Raw genomic sequence first — 16829 nt, 5'->3', positions numbered from 1 at the left:
TTATATCATCGGATTGTATGCCATGTCATTTAAAATATGTCCATCACTGTTTTTTAGTCTTAATAGGAGAAAGAGACCAAAATTGAGTGATTTTAAAATGAACAGACCAATTTCGCGAGTTCATGAAAATAGGGATTAAAACTGCAATTAAGTCTTTAATTTTTCAATTTTAAATTTTAGTTTTTGGATGCTATTCTCTTTCTTGTGATTTTTTTTTCATTTAACCTCTGTCATTTCAAATTTATTTTCTTTTGGTTGATGGTGGCAAATGATGATGGAAAATTGAAGATGTGTTATGCTAGGTTGATAAATACATATTTATTACATATTTAAAATTATGTGGCATTCTTGACCAAAAATAAAATAAAAATTATTGGCATTTTTTAATTGAATCTAATTTTTTTGGTAAAATGATTATCCAAAAATCTCCAACTCCTTCAACAAACTCCTAGATTTATCAACAACTCACACTATTTCATTATTTTTCATTATGTTAATTTAATTTAATTCCTTATTTGTTTTTTTTAAAATTGTTATTGAACGTAATTAGCGAACGGATCCTCTCCTGCTGTAATGTCTACAGCAGTCTCTCCTGCGCTGTTTTGAGTTGTTAGATTGATCTAATGACTGAGATTCTAAAAGAGGATAATAATAAAATACTGACTTATCTTTACCTTCACCCTATCTCTCCTCCACTGTTATCAAATTTGAGTAAAACACAGTGGCACACCTTGTTTTTGTGATATTGTTCTAATTTCAAGCAAATCAATTTTCTAAAATCAATCATGCAATTAAATATTCTTGGAATTTTTAACTCCAAAACACAAGTGCCTCCATTGAAGTTTCAGATCACATGTTGGGACCTTCTTCATTTAGAAAAGAATGCAGTATATTCTTTCATTTGTTGTTATGTTGTTTCATAACTTGTTATCCATGGTAGGCTGGTGCTGCAAACTTTTTGTCTAATTTTTCTGATTGTAAACATGTTTTTTATTTATTGCCCTTTTAGTCTATCCACCGCTGGATGTATCCAACGAGTAAGAAAAGTGCAGGAGAGACTGCTGGAGAGAAATAAGCTGGATAGTATAGCTTAATATTTAATTGTTGGTGTATGTTTTATCTTTTTGGTAAGCCATAAATGGTAGTAATTGGAATTTAATTTTTTTTTTTTTGTGTTTTTCATTTTCTTATGTCACGTGTATTGTCTTATTTCATTATTCTAAAATCTATGGATAGGAGATTACTCGAAAAAATAATTATCGAATTGTTTCCGTACCCGTGCGTATTCACGTTCTTTCACACCTTCAATGCAAGTCCCGCGTTTAGCGTGGTTAGCGTTAGTGCGTGTTCCTCGTGGTGGAAATTAAATAATGTTACCAGAGTTAGATAGACATCTTAAACATTTTATTTTTGTTTAGTTTTCAACTCTTAGATACTCCGCCTACTACTTTATACTACCTCCGTCCCTAATTATAAGACCCTTTTAAGAATTTTTTTTGTCCCTTTTTATAAGACCCCTTTGCTATTTCCAACTACATTAATTATTTCTTTACATACATGCCCCTATTTATTATACATCTTTTTCTTCAATAAGCAATAAATAACATGTTGAAAACATAAACCAACCCTCTCTCTTAAAGGATAAAATTGTAAAACCAATAGTAATTACAAACATATTTAATACAAATATCAACTATCTTAATTTCCGTTATTTTTTCAAAAGGGTCCTATAATTAGGGACGGAGGTAGTATATATATATATATATATATATATATATATATATATATATATATATATATATATATATATATATATATATATATATATATATATATATATAGCGCCCCCAATTAGAACACTGTCACATATAACCTTCGTAAACAGCCCCAAAAAGAAGCAATCAAAAGTGTTTTAAATGGATTCCATTGCTAATGAGGATGGCAACAAACCTCTTCATGTTGTGATGCTCCCATTTCTAGCTATGGGACACATACTTCCTTTTTTCGAGTTGGCCAAGATTCTTGCTCAAAAGGGTCACTTTGTAACCTTCGTAAACACCCCCAAAAATATTGATCGCATGCCCAAAACCCCCAAATCCCTTGAGCCATTCATCAAATTGGTAAGGCTACCTTTACCACGTATAGAGGGACTCCCAGAAGGTGCAGAGAGCACCATGGACATTTCATCCAACACCACCCGTTACCTTAAGATGGCTCATGAGGGTTTTCAAGACGATGTAACTAAGATACTCAAAAATTCATCAAAGCCCGATTGGGTTTTCTATGATATTACAAGTGGCTGGGTAGCACCAATAGCCAAAAGCCTCAACATCCAGTGTGCTTTTTACCAGTTAACCCCATCTTGGAGCATATGTTTCTTTAATCCACCTAAGGATAAGGTCAAGCCAAATTTAACGGCGGAAGACATTTGTAGTCCACCAAATTGGCTTCCTTTCAAAACAACTATTCATTTCAAGCCTTATGAGCTTATTAGAGCATTCTCAGCTCTTAAAGACGAGTCGGGAAAAATGCCTGATTCTGATTATAATCAACTAAATTCAAGTTGTGACATACTTCTTCTAAGAACCTCTAGAGAACTTGAGGGAGAATGGTTAGATTATGTCTCTTACCTGAACGTGCCTGTGGTTCCAGTGGGGTTGCTTCCACCATCCATGCAGATAAGAGACGTTGAAGATGAAGAAAACAACCCTGATTGGGTGAAAATCAAGACATGGTTGGGAACAAGAGAACCATCATCTGTTCTGTTCATAGGATTGGGCAGCGAGTCGAGGCTTAGCCAACAAGATCTAACTGAATTAGCTCTTGGAATCGAGCTTTCTGGGTTACCTTTCTTTTGGGCTTTAAAAAATCTGAAAGAGGGTACATTTGAATTACCAGATGGGTTTGAGGATAGAACCAAAGACCGTGGTACTGTTTGGAAAACATGGTCACCTCAACAGAAGATATTGGCTGATGCGGCAATTGGGGGTTGCATTTGTCATTGTGGTGCAAGTTCTGTCATTGAGATGCTTAATTTTGGGCACGTTCTTGTTACCCTTCCGAATTTGCTAGATCAATGTCTGTTTTCAAGAGCACTAGTAGAAAAGAAGGTAGCTATTGAGATACCAAGGAGTGAGCAAGATGGGACATTAACTAAGGAGAGTGTAGCACAGACGTTGAGGTTGGCAATAGTTCATGAGGAGGGAAGTGCTTATAGAAACAACGCAAAAGAGATGAGCAAGGTTATCGGTTCAAAAGATCTTCACAATCAGTACATTGAAGATTTCATTGCGATTCTTCATAAGTATAGAGTTCATTCCGACAATTAACCATATTGCAATAATATTCCATGAGAAAATGTTGGTTTAGTTGTAACCATTTGACTTTATAACCTCAATAAACATAATGTTAAGTGATTGCTTCCCGTTTTTTTTTTTTTTAAAAAAAACTCGATATCCGGTCCAACAACCGACTAATCCGAGGGGATTAATCCTACTGTCCACTTGCGGGGACCCTACTTAAAGTCAAAGCAAAGTTTTGTATGGACTTGTCCACCGAAATTGACATCAGAAGAAATCAAACCTATGACCTTAAGAGAAGCAAACTCCAAGATCCCAAACTAGCCACTAGATCACTTGTTATCAAAAAATATTATTTTTTACCACGTAAAAGAAAATGACTATTTTCAATATTTTCGATTAAAAGCAATTTCATTCCCTGTGAAACAATGTTTACCATTTTACTAACTCAAAATACTAGTCTCTAAAATATAATCTCATGTGCCTTGATTTTACAATTAAGAGAAACTATTAAACTTCTTTCTAAGGGACTAAATTAGACTCCACTTTTTTTCAGTGAAAATGTTTTTTTTTTTTCCAACTTTCAAATAGTTACTAATGTTTGATTTTTAGATTTCCAAAATTTTTGTATTTAAATTTCTAAAGTCTATTTTAAAAAGCCATTTTTATCCACCGAAGTTATTGCTAAGTTCAGTCACGATCAAATCGATCTCTTTAAAACATTTTGTATCACTTCTCAAGTTGTGCAAGACAGACTATCAACCACACCATCTTTATGATAAAACTATATCAGATACAACTGTACGATTAATTACTGCATTGAAGAAAATTGTTCGAGAATTACGCACTTAAGTATGGCTATTATGACAACTCGAGTTTAATATTGAAACCACCATATTATGGTATTGACACCACTCAAATATGGTATTATCATCATTTCAACCTCCGTTTTCTCCAAAATATCGATATGGTACTACAACCACTCAAATATGGTGATACCACTGTTCTAACTTATCCAAACGTCGAAAATTATTGAAAGCGTATATATACTTTTAAGACCATTCTTAATTCTGAATGAACATTATTATTCCTAAGAATAGATTATGATTATAAAAGTACTTTTTATTCTTAAGGGAAATTAATTATCGAAGGGACTATGCTCTTAAGATCATTCTTAAATTCGAAGGGACGTGATCATTCATAAATTTGATGGGACATTATATCTCAAAAGGGAATATGATCTTAAAATCACTCTTAATTCTGAATGGAAATAAAAGAAAGGGGAGAAGTGGCGCGAAAGTGCATATAGCAGAAAAAGAAAGGGGAGAAGTGGCGTGAAAGAGCTCTCGATAACTCAATAGAACTTTTTGGTGTCATTTATGAACTGAGTGGAGTACTCTACTTAAATAGAGATTTTGTAACTGAATATATCTACAATTGTGAGAGTCAGTTAGTTCAAACCCTCTTGTGGATAAGATAAAAAAAAAGAAACAAACTCACTCATCCGTTCAACAACTTTTGTGGATAAGATTAAAAAAAAAACACGAACCCACTAAAGTGGAAGAAACAAACAAATATTCTTATGAATGGAAGAATGATAGAAAACTCAGTTGGCTTCTCAATCTTATCACACTCAACATAAGTTAAAGTTATGGGAATCGATATGCATGAATAAAAAAAAACAAATACTATTACTTTTATCGCAATCGGGTATTTAAAAATTAAATACCATGGTATAAACAATATTAATGTGTGTGTTTAATTTTACGTGGGACCCCCACATTATATTTTTTCAATTCACACCACACTAGCTCAAAGTCTCATGACTTTCTATTTTTAATCTTCCAACCTTCCAGTTTTCGTGCAACTACATATTGTAACACCCTAACCCCAACAAGTATTTTCGAAATTAAAATAAAATTAATATTTAAACATACAACAGTGCCACACATTGTCATCATTCAAAACAATTATTTCACATTAATAAAAAATTGTGCAGCGGAAATAAGTTTAAAACGTAATCACATCATCCTAGCAACTAAACTGAATTCAAGCATGGATCTCACAACAAAGCAAGAAAATTAAAAAGAAAACCCAAATTCCTAGTGTTACAGAATCATAGCATTGGCACAAAATAAACTCCCAACAATGATAAAGTTGACAAGAAAGGTTCAACAACTTCCTCCAAGACTCAGAGCTTTTAAGGTTATTCGTCCTGAGTATCTGTACCATACAAGGGTACAACCATCCAACAAAAGAAGGGGGTAAGCATACATTCAAAATAATACGGATGCATAAACATCATGAGTAGACTCAAAGAGTTAACATGCATAAAACACAACCAGTGATATATAACATTATCATTTAATAATCACAAGTTGTCACTCGACCCATAAACAAAACATTTATCATTTTCGATTTCACCACTCATCAATAGAATACAATCATGTATTAAATGCTATTAAACTCGACCAAATATGCATGCGGTACCAAACCTAAACATCAATTTTGGATATCATATGTATATTACTGATTTTTATCCAACTCATCTTTAAATACACATCTTCAAATAGACTCGACAATGAATGCATAAATGTCACGTAATTACCCATCAATACACATCACTAACAACTCATCATTACCCATCATTGACGAACTCATCCATCACACATTGTGAAATGATTTTTCTTTGCACAAGATTTAACATATCATTAATTCAATTCATCATCTAAAACTTATTATTTCAAACATGTCAATTTTCAACATTCATCCTCACTAAACTAACATTGGAAGTTAATTCCTTAAGGCCATCATCCTATTTCCTTTAACCATTATACTTTTATCACAATTTATCACAATAAAAGCTAAGCCTCTTGATTACTCATTCCCAAAGAATTAAACCGCAAAATAGAAGTGACTGGACGCCTAAAGAGTGCTCTGAAACGCCCGGACACGACCCCCTGCACTCAACGCGTAAAATTGTGTTTTGTTGTCTGACAGACTCGCTAAGCGAGCCTCATTCCCCTAAAATCCACTTTTTTTTTAAATTGTGGCTCGCTAAGCGATCATTCATACTCGAGAACTCAAAAAATGGAGTTTTAAGCATCTTGATTGATCCTAAATTTTCCAAAAATCCTGATTTTTCAAATTTTGTATTGCTTATTCATATTTGAATTCTTATTTCTGCATTGTTTTAAGATTAGCATCATAATTCACACAAAATCAAATAGTTCTCATCGTATTTCAAACTCACGCTTTCACAAATCTTTTTAATATTCGTAAAGGCTATTCAACCCCCCTCTAGCGTACTCTTGGTATCTTCATATAGGCTAACATCTAACTTAGTTTAGGTTGAAAAACTGAGCTTTTTCTCCACAAACCCGCAGAGGAAAACAAGGAAAACTCTATTTTTACTCGGCCTTGCGGCGGACCACATTCGATGACAAAAATGTCAATTCCTCCAGATAGTGGATCTCAATCCTACAAACCATCTTCCTAAGTCCAACTAGACCACTCACAAATTTGGTTTGCTTCTTGGTCAATTTGATAAATCGAGTGTTAACTCTCCGAGTTTACCGAATTTACGTTCTTAGGTGTAACAACCCGATTTTTCGATTAGATTTATTTTTATTATTCTTAATTGTGTTAAATGTGCTCTTGTGTGATTATTTGCCTCTGTGTGTGTTTTTGGTTGGGAATTGTAGAATTCGGTGTTAGAAGGGTATTTTAGTCATTTTGAACTTAGGGGCATTTTGGTCATTTTGAGAGCAGGGGTAATTTTGTAAATTTTTCTGAAGGTTATTTTTAGTGCTTAGTGAGAGTTCTTATTTTACTAAATGTTGGAGAGTGGGGTAATTATTTAGTTTACCGTTAAGTGACCGTTAGTGTTATATTTTACCGTTAAGTGAGTAGTAACATTTTTGAGGTTAGAATAGAAATGGGTTAGGCCCATTAAGGTTTGTGAGATGAGCCCAATTAAGTGAGCCTATATAAACTAATGTTAGTAAAGAGTTAGGGTTTTTCACCAACATTTTTCATTTGAGAAGAGATAGAGATAGAGAAGAGATAAGAAGTGAAGAGGAAGGCTAGAGCTAGAAGAGGAGATTCATCATCTAGGAGCTAAATTGAAGCTTGGGTTAGAGACTCTTGGTGCTAGAGGTAAGAGGGTTAGAATTCAACCATAATTCATAACTTTTCATTTCTACCCATTTTGTGAAATTGATGAATTGAACCTAATTAATTGTAAATTCGTGCTCATGTTTTGATGCAATGTTTGGATATGTAAATTGAATGTTAATTGAGTTGTTGATGATGAAATTACATGCTTAAATTGTGGTTATATGTGTGCTTTGCATTTTTGTCCAAAAATGATGATATGAGGTGTTGTTGTGATGAATTATTGATGAATTCATGATGGTTAGTTGCAGTTGTTGTTGTTGTTGAGAGATGTTGTTGTTGATGATTAAAACTTTGGGTAATCATAATTGTGAAGTTTGCTATGACTTTGTGTTGTTTTTGAAGTTTTAATGTAAAATGGGTCAAATGATGATTTTTGTTGTAAGGATATTTTGGTGCAAGTTTTACATGATTTTGAGCGTCTTTTCATGTTTAGAAATGTTTGGACAAACCTTGGAATCAAATTTGGGCATTGGGGAGTCTAAATTGGGGTTTTGGGGTGAAAATGGCTCTTTTTCCCGAAACTACTGTCACAACTCGCCACCGTACTCACAATGGCGATTTGGATGCGAGCAGCAGGGCTTCCTGGAAGCTTACTCGCCATTGCAAGTAAAATTACTCGCAATTGAGAGTTGCACAGGACAGTACCCCCTGTTTCGCGTTCTTGCATCTTTTTCCCTCGTTTCTGTTTTGAATTGGTTTTCAATGTAAACATGAAAGTTGTAGATAATTTTGTTAGATTTCCAGAGGCTTTGGTTTGACTTGAAAATGATTTTTGGTTTTTGAGTTATGATGAAAATACTCCATGGTGGTCTTTGGTGAAATTTTACAAAAATTCCGCATAACTACTCTTAAGTCGACCCAAACCTTATGGATTGGTTCCAAACTTCAAACTTATGTTCTATGAGTTCAATTAAGGTGTTTAGTAGTATTTAAACTATGATGTGAGGGATTTAACTTGTTTTGCTTAGAAAATGGAAAATTTCTTGAAAAGTGTTTCAGTGAGACGTACTTTGTGATTTTTATGAATTCATCGTATTTGGCCGATGAAATGCTTATGTAACCTCTACTGCACGTATATGTGACTTGTGAGAATACATGGCATAGGCAATTGAGCTCGTTTGCTTGGTTTTGGCTTAGATGCTCAATTATTTTCAATGTTGTGATTTTTGGAGACGAACTTGGTAGAAAATGATTTTTGAGAGCCAATTGCTTATGAACCCTTTATGAATAGATTAATATGATTATGAGATGATGTATGAATGGTTGTTGAGTGATGAATAGGATGTTTGTGATCATATGTTGTATTTGTTCCTTTATTTGGATTGTAAGAAATTATGTGGAAATGTGGCAACTATATGTTGATTTATGTGGAGATGATGGATGATGTGTATGTGTGACAACTATATGTTGATTGAATTGTGGATGTTGTTGGTGATTGTATATATGTCAAGTGGTGGTGAATTGTTGTCGATGCATATATACTAATTGAATGGTGATGAACATGTTTATGTTATGTTGTTTGTTGAACATGTTAAATGTTGATTGTTGGTGGTGAATTCATACATGCTAATATTGATGGTGATGGTGAGGTGATTATTGTTTGTGTGAACATATGCATTAAGTCAAGTCATGTGTTCATGCATTCATGACTGATGGTGGTGGATTTTATATCCAATTGAGGTGATTACAATGTTTTTGTTGCATCGAAGGTGACGACCTTGAGGTGATCTGGTACCGTATGCATCTAGAAGAGTCTAGAACATTGCATGCATTTGAATAATTGATGAGTTGTGTCATAATTGAATATGTGACTTGGTGAATTTGTGCATTGGTGGATGTTGATGAATGTTGTGATTGTGTGGATTAGTATATATGTACATTTGTGAATTTTGTTGATGATTGTGAATAATCGAACTATGCTCTAATTGCATGTCTTACTTGTCTGTGCTTATACATTTGATGAACCTATTGATGATAATTAATTTGATAATAATGATGAGGTGAGAATTGTATGTGTATATACATGAGATGTGGTGATTTCTTGATAATGATGATTGCTTGCTTATAACTTTGAAATGATGAATTGTACTTGTTGAGTTAAGTATGCTAAGTGAAGAATAAGGTGAGTAATCCTTCATTGATTGATAATTGATGAACTTATGTCGATGATTTGTTTAGAGATTGGATATACTTGCTATGTCATGTTAATAATGTGATAGCTTGAAATGTAAGTGATAGGGGATAATAATCATGTGATGCTAGTAATCTAGGAGAGATGGTTTGTATATGTGATATGTATGATTCCTTGAATGCTATGTTTTCATATGGATTTTGATGATGTAATGCTAACCCTCAGTGGTTTACCACCTACCTTTTCGTATGGACGGGTAGATGGAGTGCAGGATGCTTAGATCTTATGCTTGATGTTGCCGAGGAGCGGAGTTCCTCTTTTTATGTGCAAGTGTCTAGATTAGGGCTCTGATCTAGGGTAGTTCTCGCATGTTGGATTTTGTTGTTTATGTAGTTGGAATTGAGATATTATTGTATCTGAGATCGGAGGATGTATTTTTGCACCTTTATTATGAGATTTGTAGTTGTTTATGGATTATATATGTATTCCGCTGCTATGACATGTTACATGATAATTATGCATGTATGTTTTTGGTTTGGTGATGTAGCATCTATTTCTAAAATATGTTCATATATTCGCGCGTTTTACCGCTTAATAGAAGTAGGGTGTTACATTAGGTACCAAAATCGTGTTAACTCTGAGGTAAACTCGGTTTCTGGTAAAATCGGAAGGTTTGACGAGTTTGACCGAGTTAAGACTCGGTAAACTCGTGTAAACTCGACCGATTTTTCCGAGTTTTACGAGTTTACATCTAAAAAAAAAATTGACTCTTTTTTGGGCCCATTTTTTTTCAAAACCCAATTCCTTTTCTACAAGCCCAAAGACTGAAACGTTTAATGAATAGTTACCTTTACAGTAACACGTTGTTCTTGAAATGAAACGTTTCTTTTTGTTTCTTCTCTGAGTTCTCAAACCATGAACATGGGAGCGCATACCCGTTATGTTTGCAATTCCGACGTTGGAAATTCAGATTTCGACACCGGTGATTGCGACGCCGGTTAGGGTGGTGGTGTTTGTTGACCTTTTGAAGAAATTAACTAGTTTATTTTTTAGATAGTTGTATTAACAACTTTAGAAACTTGTGAAACATACTTTTTTGGATGGTTTTATGGATGACTTAAACTTAGAGACTTTTGAAAATTTTGATTTTGCGCGTTAATTTTTGTATTTTGATGCTAAGTTGAGCATAATGTTTTGTTATGGTAGTTTGATATAATTTCCCATTGTAATTAAGTTATATTTTGCACTATTGACTTATTTACAATATTATGTCTTGCTTATAATAAATTTATATAATTTAAATTTTAGGTAAACTCGTACGAGTTCTCGAGTCGAGTTTACGAGTCAAGTTTACCTAAGCAAAACGACTTGAGGTAAACTCTCGAGTTGCAAAACCTTGGTCCTCATAGTATTTCAAACTCACACTTTCACAAACCTTTTTAATATTCGTAAAGGCTATTCAACCCCCCTCTAGCGTACTCTTGGTATCTTCATATAGGTTAACATCTAACTTAGTTTAGGTTGAAAAACTGGGTTTCTTTCCACAAACCGCAGAGGAAACCACGGAAAACTCTATTTTTACTCGGCCTTGCGGCGGACCACATTGGATGACAAAAATGTCAATTCCTCCACACAGTGGATCTCAACTTGATTTGCTTCAATTAGACCACTCACAAATTTGGTTTGCTTCATGGCCAATTTGATATTAAATAATAAACATAAGAAAACATATTATTCAAATATCTTAAGGCATAAATATATAATAATTGTTTATGTTCATCTCTTTTAATCTCAATAATTTGCATATAACTAAAATATATTTAATATAAACACTACATTAAGGTCGGTATTTTAAAAATAGTCATGATTTTTCAAAATTTTATCACATCGACTTTCTCATATCGGTAGATAAAAGTTTGCTTTCGTAGATATAAGTGTATAAAATAAGCAACTGGTGCGCTGCAATATAACGTGTTTGGCATATAAAATAATTTTTTAAATAGATTCACTACATCAACGTTGATATTTTCAAAATAGTCATAACTTTTCAAAATTTTAGCATATCGACTTTTTCATATTGGTACATAAAATTTTGCTTCCACAAATATAAGCATATTAAATCCACAACTAACGTAGTGAAAATATTTTACAATGTTTTGCATATAAAATAATGAAAATATTTAATAGAAACACTATATTAATGTTGATATTTTGAAAGTAGTCATGAGTTTTCAAAATATCATCGTATGGACCTTCTCTTGTTAGTGCATAAAAATTTACTTTCATGGATGTAAGGAAATACAATTCGTAATGAGCGCGGTGAGAATATGAAACGAATTTTTGCATATAAAAGAAAAATATTTAATAAAAATATTACATTAATGTTGACAATTTTCGTTTAATATCTTTAAACATTTCACAATATTACAAACGTAATAATTTGTTTTATATAATTAACGTTATGTTACGCAACCCGTGCAAATGCTCGGATCTTAATGATTTTTAGGATAAAAATTCATCTCTTTCAAAAAAAAAAGAGTAAAACTAAAAACTAACCTTTGCTTGGCACAACTCAATTATACTAGTAGACAGATAAATTCAAATAGGATTAAGAATTAATCAAATCCAAATGGCTCTTGATCTTTAACGGTATGCACTCATTTTTCTTACATGTTACACTTCACTGATTTTCTATTTTGGGTAGATTGTTTTGTTAAAGATCTTTTTTTTTTTTTGGGTAGATGACATTACACTATTTTTCCTCTTTAAGAATTAAACATCCATAACTTAGTTGGAGTAATAATCACTTGTTGTTGTAGTAACAACAATATCTTTTATAACAAACAACGTTAGAAAGTCACTTTAATTAAGCCTTCTTAACTTACAAAATGCACGTTTAATTTTCCCATCCGAAAAATTCTCTTCACCCTTGTCTCAAAACGACTCTTTCAATTGCATCCTCCTATAATCTCTCACTATCAATACCTTCATCCAATTTCACCAACATTCCAAGCTGTGAATCAACTAATAACCATTTTAACAACCTTTAATTTCCCCTTTTTTCTTTTTCTTTTTTTTGGTTTGTTTATTTTTTCATTATTATCAAATAATCTTTCATTCAACCCCCTAAAACCCATTATTCACCAATCACCACCTTTGCCATATTCCCATCCTACATCTCTCATATCTGTTTTCTCTTTCTCTTTCCTTCATCATCTTAACATTTTTGTTTTACCTCTCTCCCTTCCACCATGGGAAATTGTTGCTCCCAAGGCGGTGATACCCCGGCCGACAATACGGCCGCGGCCGACAAGGGAGAAGCCAACACAAACCAGGATAATGAGCCATCAACGAACCCTATCACGACGCCACCACCAACATCAAAACCACCACAAACAACGGCACCTCCTTCATCAAAACCCTCGAAACCGGCCGCAATTGGCCCCGTATTACAACGACCAATGGAAGACGTTCGAGCCACATATTCCATAGGGAAAGAGCTAGGGAGAGGACAATTTGGGGTAACACATTTATGTACACATAAGGTAACGAAAGAACAATTTGCATGCAAAACGATTGCCAAGAGAAAACTAGTGAATAAAGAGGATATAGAGGATGTTAGAAGGGAAGTGCAAATAATGCATCACCTAACGGGCCAAGCAAACATTGTGGAACTGAAAGGTGCTTATGAAGACAAACAATCGGTTCATTTGGTCATGGAATTATGTGCCGGTGGTGAACTATTTGATCGAATCATCGCAAAGGGACATTATACCGAACGTGCCGCAGCTTCTTTGATGAGAACCATTGTGCAAATAATTCATACTTTGCATTCAATGGGTGTTATTCATAGAGATCTTAAGCCAGAAAATTTCCTCTTGTTGAATAAGGATGAAAATGCACCCCTTAAGGCCACCGATTTTGGTCTATCCGTCTTTTTCAAAGAAGGTTCATTTATTTCCTATATCGATTCAATATCATATTTCTCTATACATGTTTCTTCTTGGTTTTTTTCTTACGAATTTTTTGTTTTACTCAACATTAATCAATTAATTTTTTTATTCAACATGAATTAATTCCTACGCATTGGAGAGATTGCACCTTTTTATTCAGGGTGTAGAAAATATTTATTTTGTTTGTAAGTTATTGATATGGTGTATGTATTTTTTGCATATCTTTTGTGTATGTAATCAGGGGTTAATATGTGTATTGACCTTAGATATAGCTCTTTAGCTTGAGGCATAAAGATGACTAAAATGATTAATTATAAACATTGAGAATTAAGATATTAGAATTTTTATGGTCTATGTCCTACTTAAGCAAACTTTTAATACCGATTCTAACTTTTTAAACAGGAGAGATGTTCAAAGACATTGTTGGCAGTGCATATTACATAGCACCAGAGGTGTTGAAGAGAAGATATGGGCCTGAAGTTGACATTTGGAGTATTGGTGTCATGCTATACATTCTTCTTTCTGGTGTCCCTCCTTTTTGGGCAGGTTAAATATTAATTTCATCTTTTTAATTTTGAAAAAAATAATATTTATTTCATCTTAATTATGATTTTCAATTAAACCACTTAGTGTTCAACTTTGTTATGTGAAGAAAAGTGGTAAATTAATTCCAATTTATGTATCACTTAAAATAAGTGTTAATGGAATTTTTTGCATTATTGCAAATCAGATGGTAAATGACTGCAAAGACATTTGTTAGTTTTGCAACTAAGATTTTTGAAAGAAAAAAACTAAAAGTAATGATTAATGAAATTGTTTTTAAAGTTTATGTTGTATATATGCATTGGTTGTAACTGAAAAATAAAAATTGATTCGACAGAATCTGAACATGGTATATTCAATGCCATCTTAAGAGGCCACATTGACTTTACAAGCGATCCATGGCCTTCAATTTCACCTTCAGCAAAAGATCTTGTAAGGAAAATGTTAAATTCAGATCCAAAACAAAGACTTACAGCCTTTGAAGTTTTGAGTAAGCATCTTTTCCATCTTTATTTGACCTTCCCTTAATTAAAGAAAAAAAATACTAGAATTTATTTACAACTTCATGATTTTATTAACTAATTGATGAATTTGTTGCTTAAAAAATAGATCACCCTTGGATCAAGGAGGATGGTGAAGCACCAGATAAACCTATTGACAATGCTGTACTAAATAGGCTCAAGCAGTTTAGAGCAATGAACCAATTTAAGAAAGTTGCTCTAAGGGTAATGTTTCTTTACTTAATTTTATTGATAGTATATATTTTTTATCTTACTAACCATGGTTTTAAATTGTGGTTACGGTCACGGTTGCAATTACGCTGAAAACCTTTATATTGCAAAAAAAATGTGGGTAACGCCATCAAAATTGCGTTCGGCTACATATTTTTGTTCAATATTATCACGATTCTTACCAACTACATAATTGTGTTATGCTACATATTTTCCTTGCTTCAAACTAGCATGTTAGAACATGATTACACAAAGCAACATATTAATAGAATTTGTAAATGAATTATAGGTAATTGCTGGATGTTTATCGGAAGAAGAAATAATGGGGTTGAAGGAAATGTTCAAGGGGATGGACACTGACAACAGTGGAACCATTACAGTTGAAGAGCTCAAACAAGGACTTGCAAAGCAGGGCACCAAGCTTTCAGAACAAGAAGTTAAGCAATTAATGGAAGCTGTAAGTTCTCCTCTCTGCCTATTTATATCTACAAAATAGAATTTTGATGCCATTTTGTCGCCTTGGTTTAAAAATCTCGCTTTTTTATGATGAAAAACATGGTTCTAAATTGCAATTGCAGTCGTAGTTATGCTGCAAAGCTTGACATTGCAGCTAAATACTAACAAATGTAGTCAACGTTGATGCAATTTTGTAATTGCGATCCCGTTGTGGAGACCTCTAAATCCTTTATGTCATACGGTTACAACTTACAATTGCAGATGTGAACATTAAATTAGAATTATGATGACAAACATGATATATTTATTTTAGATATTGATTTTCTCATTGTTGTGCATATTAATTACAGGCTGATGCTGATGGCAATGGAACAATAGATTACGACGAGTTCATCACAGCAACAATGCACATGAACAGAATGAATAGAGAAGAACATCTTTACACTGCCTTCCAATACTTTGATAAAGATAACAGCGGGTAAATAAAAAACTATCTATTGAGTATATATGTTCATGTTTGTGATGACAATTATTTAGTAAATTACTTGGTGTTAGGTTTTATAATTTTTTATCTCGTTTTTGTACCAATATATAACCTACAGGTTCATTACCACTGAAGAACTAGATCAAGCTCTCCGTGAATACAACATGCATGATGGCAGAGACATCAAAGAGATACTTCAAGAAGTTGATGGAGATAATGTAAGTGTTATCAATTTTTTTTAAAATTCCTTTATTTCATAAAGAATATGTGTACATATGTTTGATACAAATTAATCCCAAAATGTGCTCGTGAACTTAGTTCAGTTGGTAGGGGACAATGCATAATATATGCAAGGTCCGGGGTTCAAACTCCGACGACAAAAAAAAAAAAAATTAATGCGGAAATTGTGACATATGTGCAGGATGGACGTATTAACTATGATGAGTTTGCTGCAATGATGAGAAAAGGAAATCCGGAAGCTCATACTAAGAAGAGGCGTGATTCATTTGTTTCAACTTAGTTGTGTTAACCTTAAAGGGTTCATTTTATGCAGCCCTATGTTTTTCTTGGGTGGTGATTGTTGAATAGTCATGTGTATTGCACATAGTATGCAAAGTTGGTTGGGAGGGGATATAGGTCAATTGGTCAAAGGTGAAAAAAATTAAAAAAAAAAATGGGGGGAGGGGTCAAAAGAAGATAAACTAACCTTTAAGAAATGTGAAGATGTGATAGGGATTTGGTTGGTTAACATTTTTTTCTTTTTTCCTTTTCCTTTCTTGTGAAAATTGTAACCAGTCATGTATTAATATTGATTCTCACTTAATTAATTAGGAATGAAAAAAAAAAAAAGGTGTCTGTTTGCCTGGATTATTTTTCAAAACTATATATATTCACAAAATAAACACCGCTCAAAACTTAAAATTAAATATGCTAAAAGCATAAAGCAACCGATACAAAGTTCATAACTTCAATCACCTGATGCAGATCCTTAAGAAATCACACTAAAAGAACATACCACCTATTGTGTCATACAATACCAATAGATCACACCAT

General features: G+C 33.2%; 1 protein-coding gene and 1 pseudogene across 3 annotated transcripts; both read left to right on the top strand.

The window, feature by feature from the left end:
- The first annotated feature begins 1849 nt into the window (after positions 1 to 1849).
- On the top strand, positions 1850 to 3416 carry LOC146937503 (soyasaponin III rhamnosyltransferase pseudogene; annotated as a pseudogene). Its single transcript, XR_015030960.1, has one exon. The product of XR_015030960.1 is annotated as a soyasaponin III rhamnosyltransferase pseudogene (transcript).
- A 9208-nt stretch (positions 3417 to 12624) lies between these two features.
- LOC146937502 (calcium-dependent protein kinase 2-like) lies at positions 12625 to 16524 on the top strand. Of its 2 annotated transcripts, XM_085751783.1 has the most exons (8): positions 12625 to 13557; positions 13965 to 14108; positions 14443 to 14595; positions 14715 to 14830; positions 15126 to 15293; positions 15643 to 15770; positions 15895 to 15994; positions 16198 to 16524. In XM_085751783.1, the coding sequence occupies exons 1-8, from the start codon at positions 12861 to 12863 to the stop codon at positions 16294 to 16296; spliced, it is 1605 nt and encodes a 534-aa protein (XP_085607909.1). In that variant the 5' UTR covers positions 12625 to 12860; the 3' UTR covers positions 16297 to 16524. The 2 variants fall into 2 exon arrangements, with proteins under 2 accessions (XP_085607909.1, XP_085607910.1); XM_085751784.1 differs by lacking the exons at positions 15895 to 15994; positions 16198 to 16524 and having other exon boundaries at positions 12740 to 13557; positions 15643 to 15774.
- Positions 16525 to 16829: the final 305 nt, after the last annotated feature.

Source organism: Medicago sativa, chromosome 3, assembly GCF_051527215.1.
Source record: "Medicago sativa cultivar Bolivia chromosome 3, Bolivia_mono, whole genome shotgun sequence".
Taxonomy (NCBI): Eukaryota; Viridiplantae; Streptophyta; class Magnoliopsida; order Fabales; family Fabaceae; genus Medicago; species Medicago sativa.
Note: the sequence above shows the minus strand (reverse complement) of the source record. Positions and strands in the feature narration are given on the sequence as shown.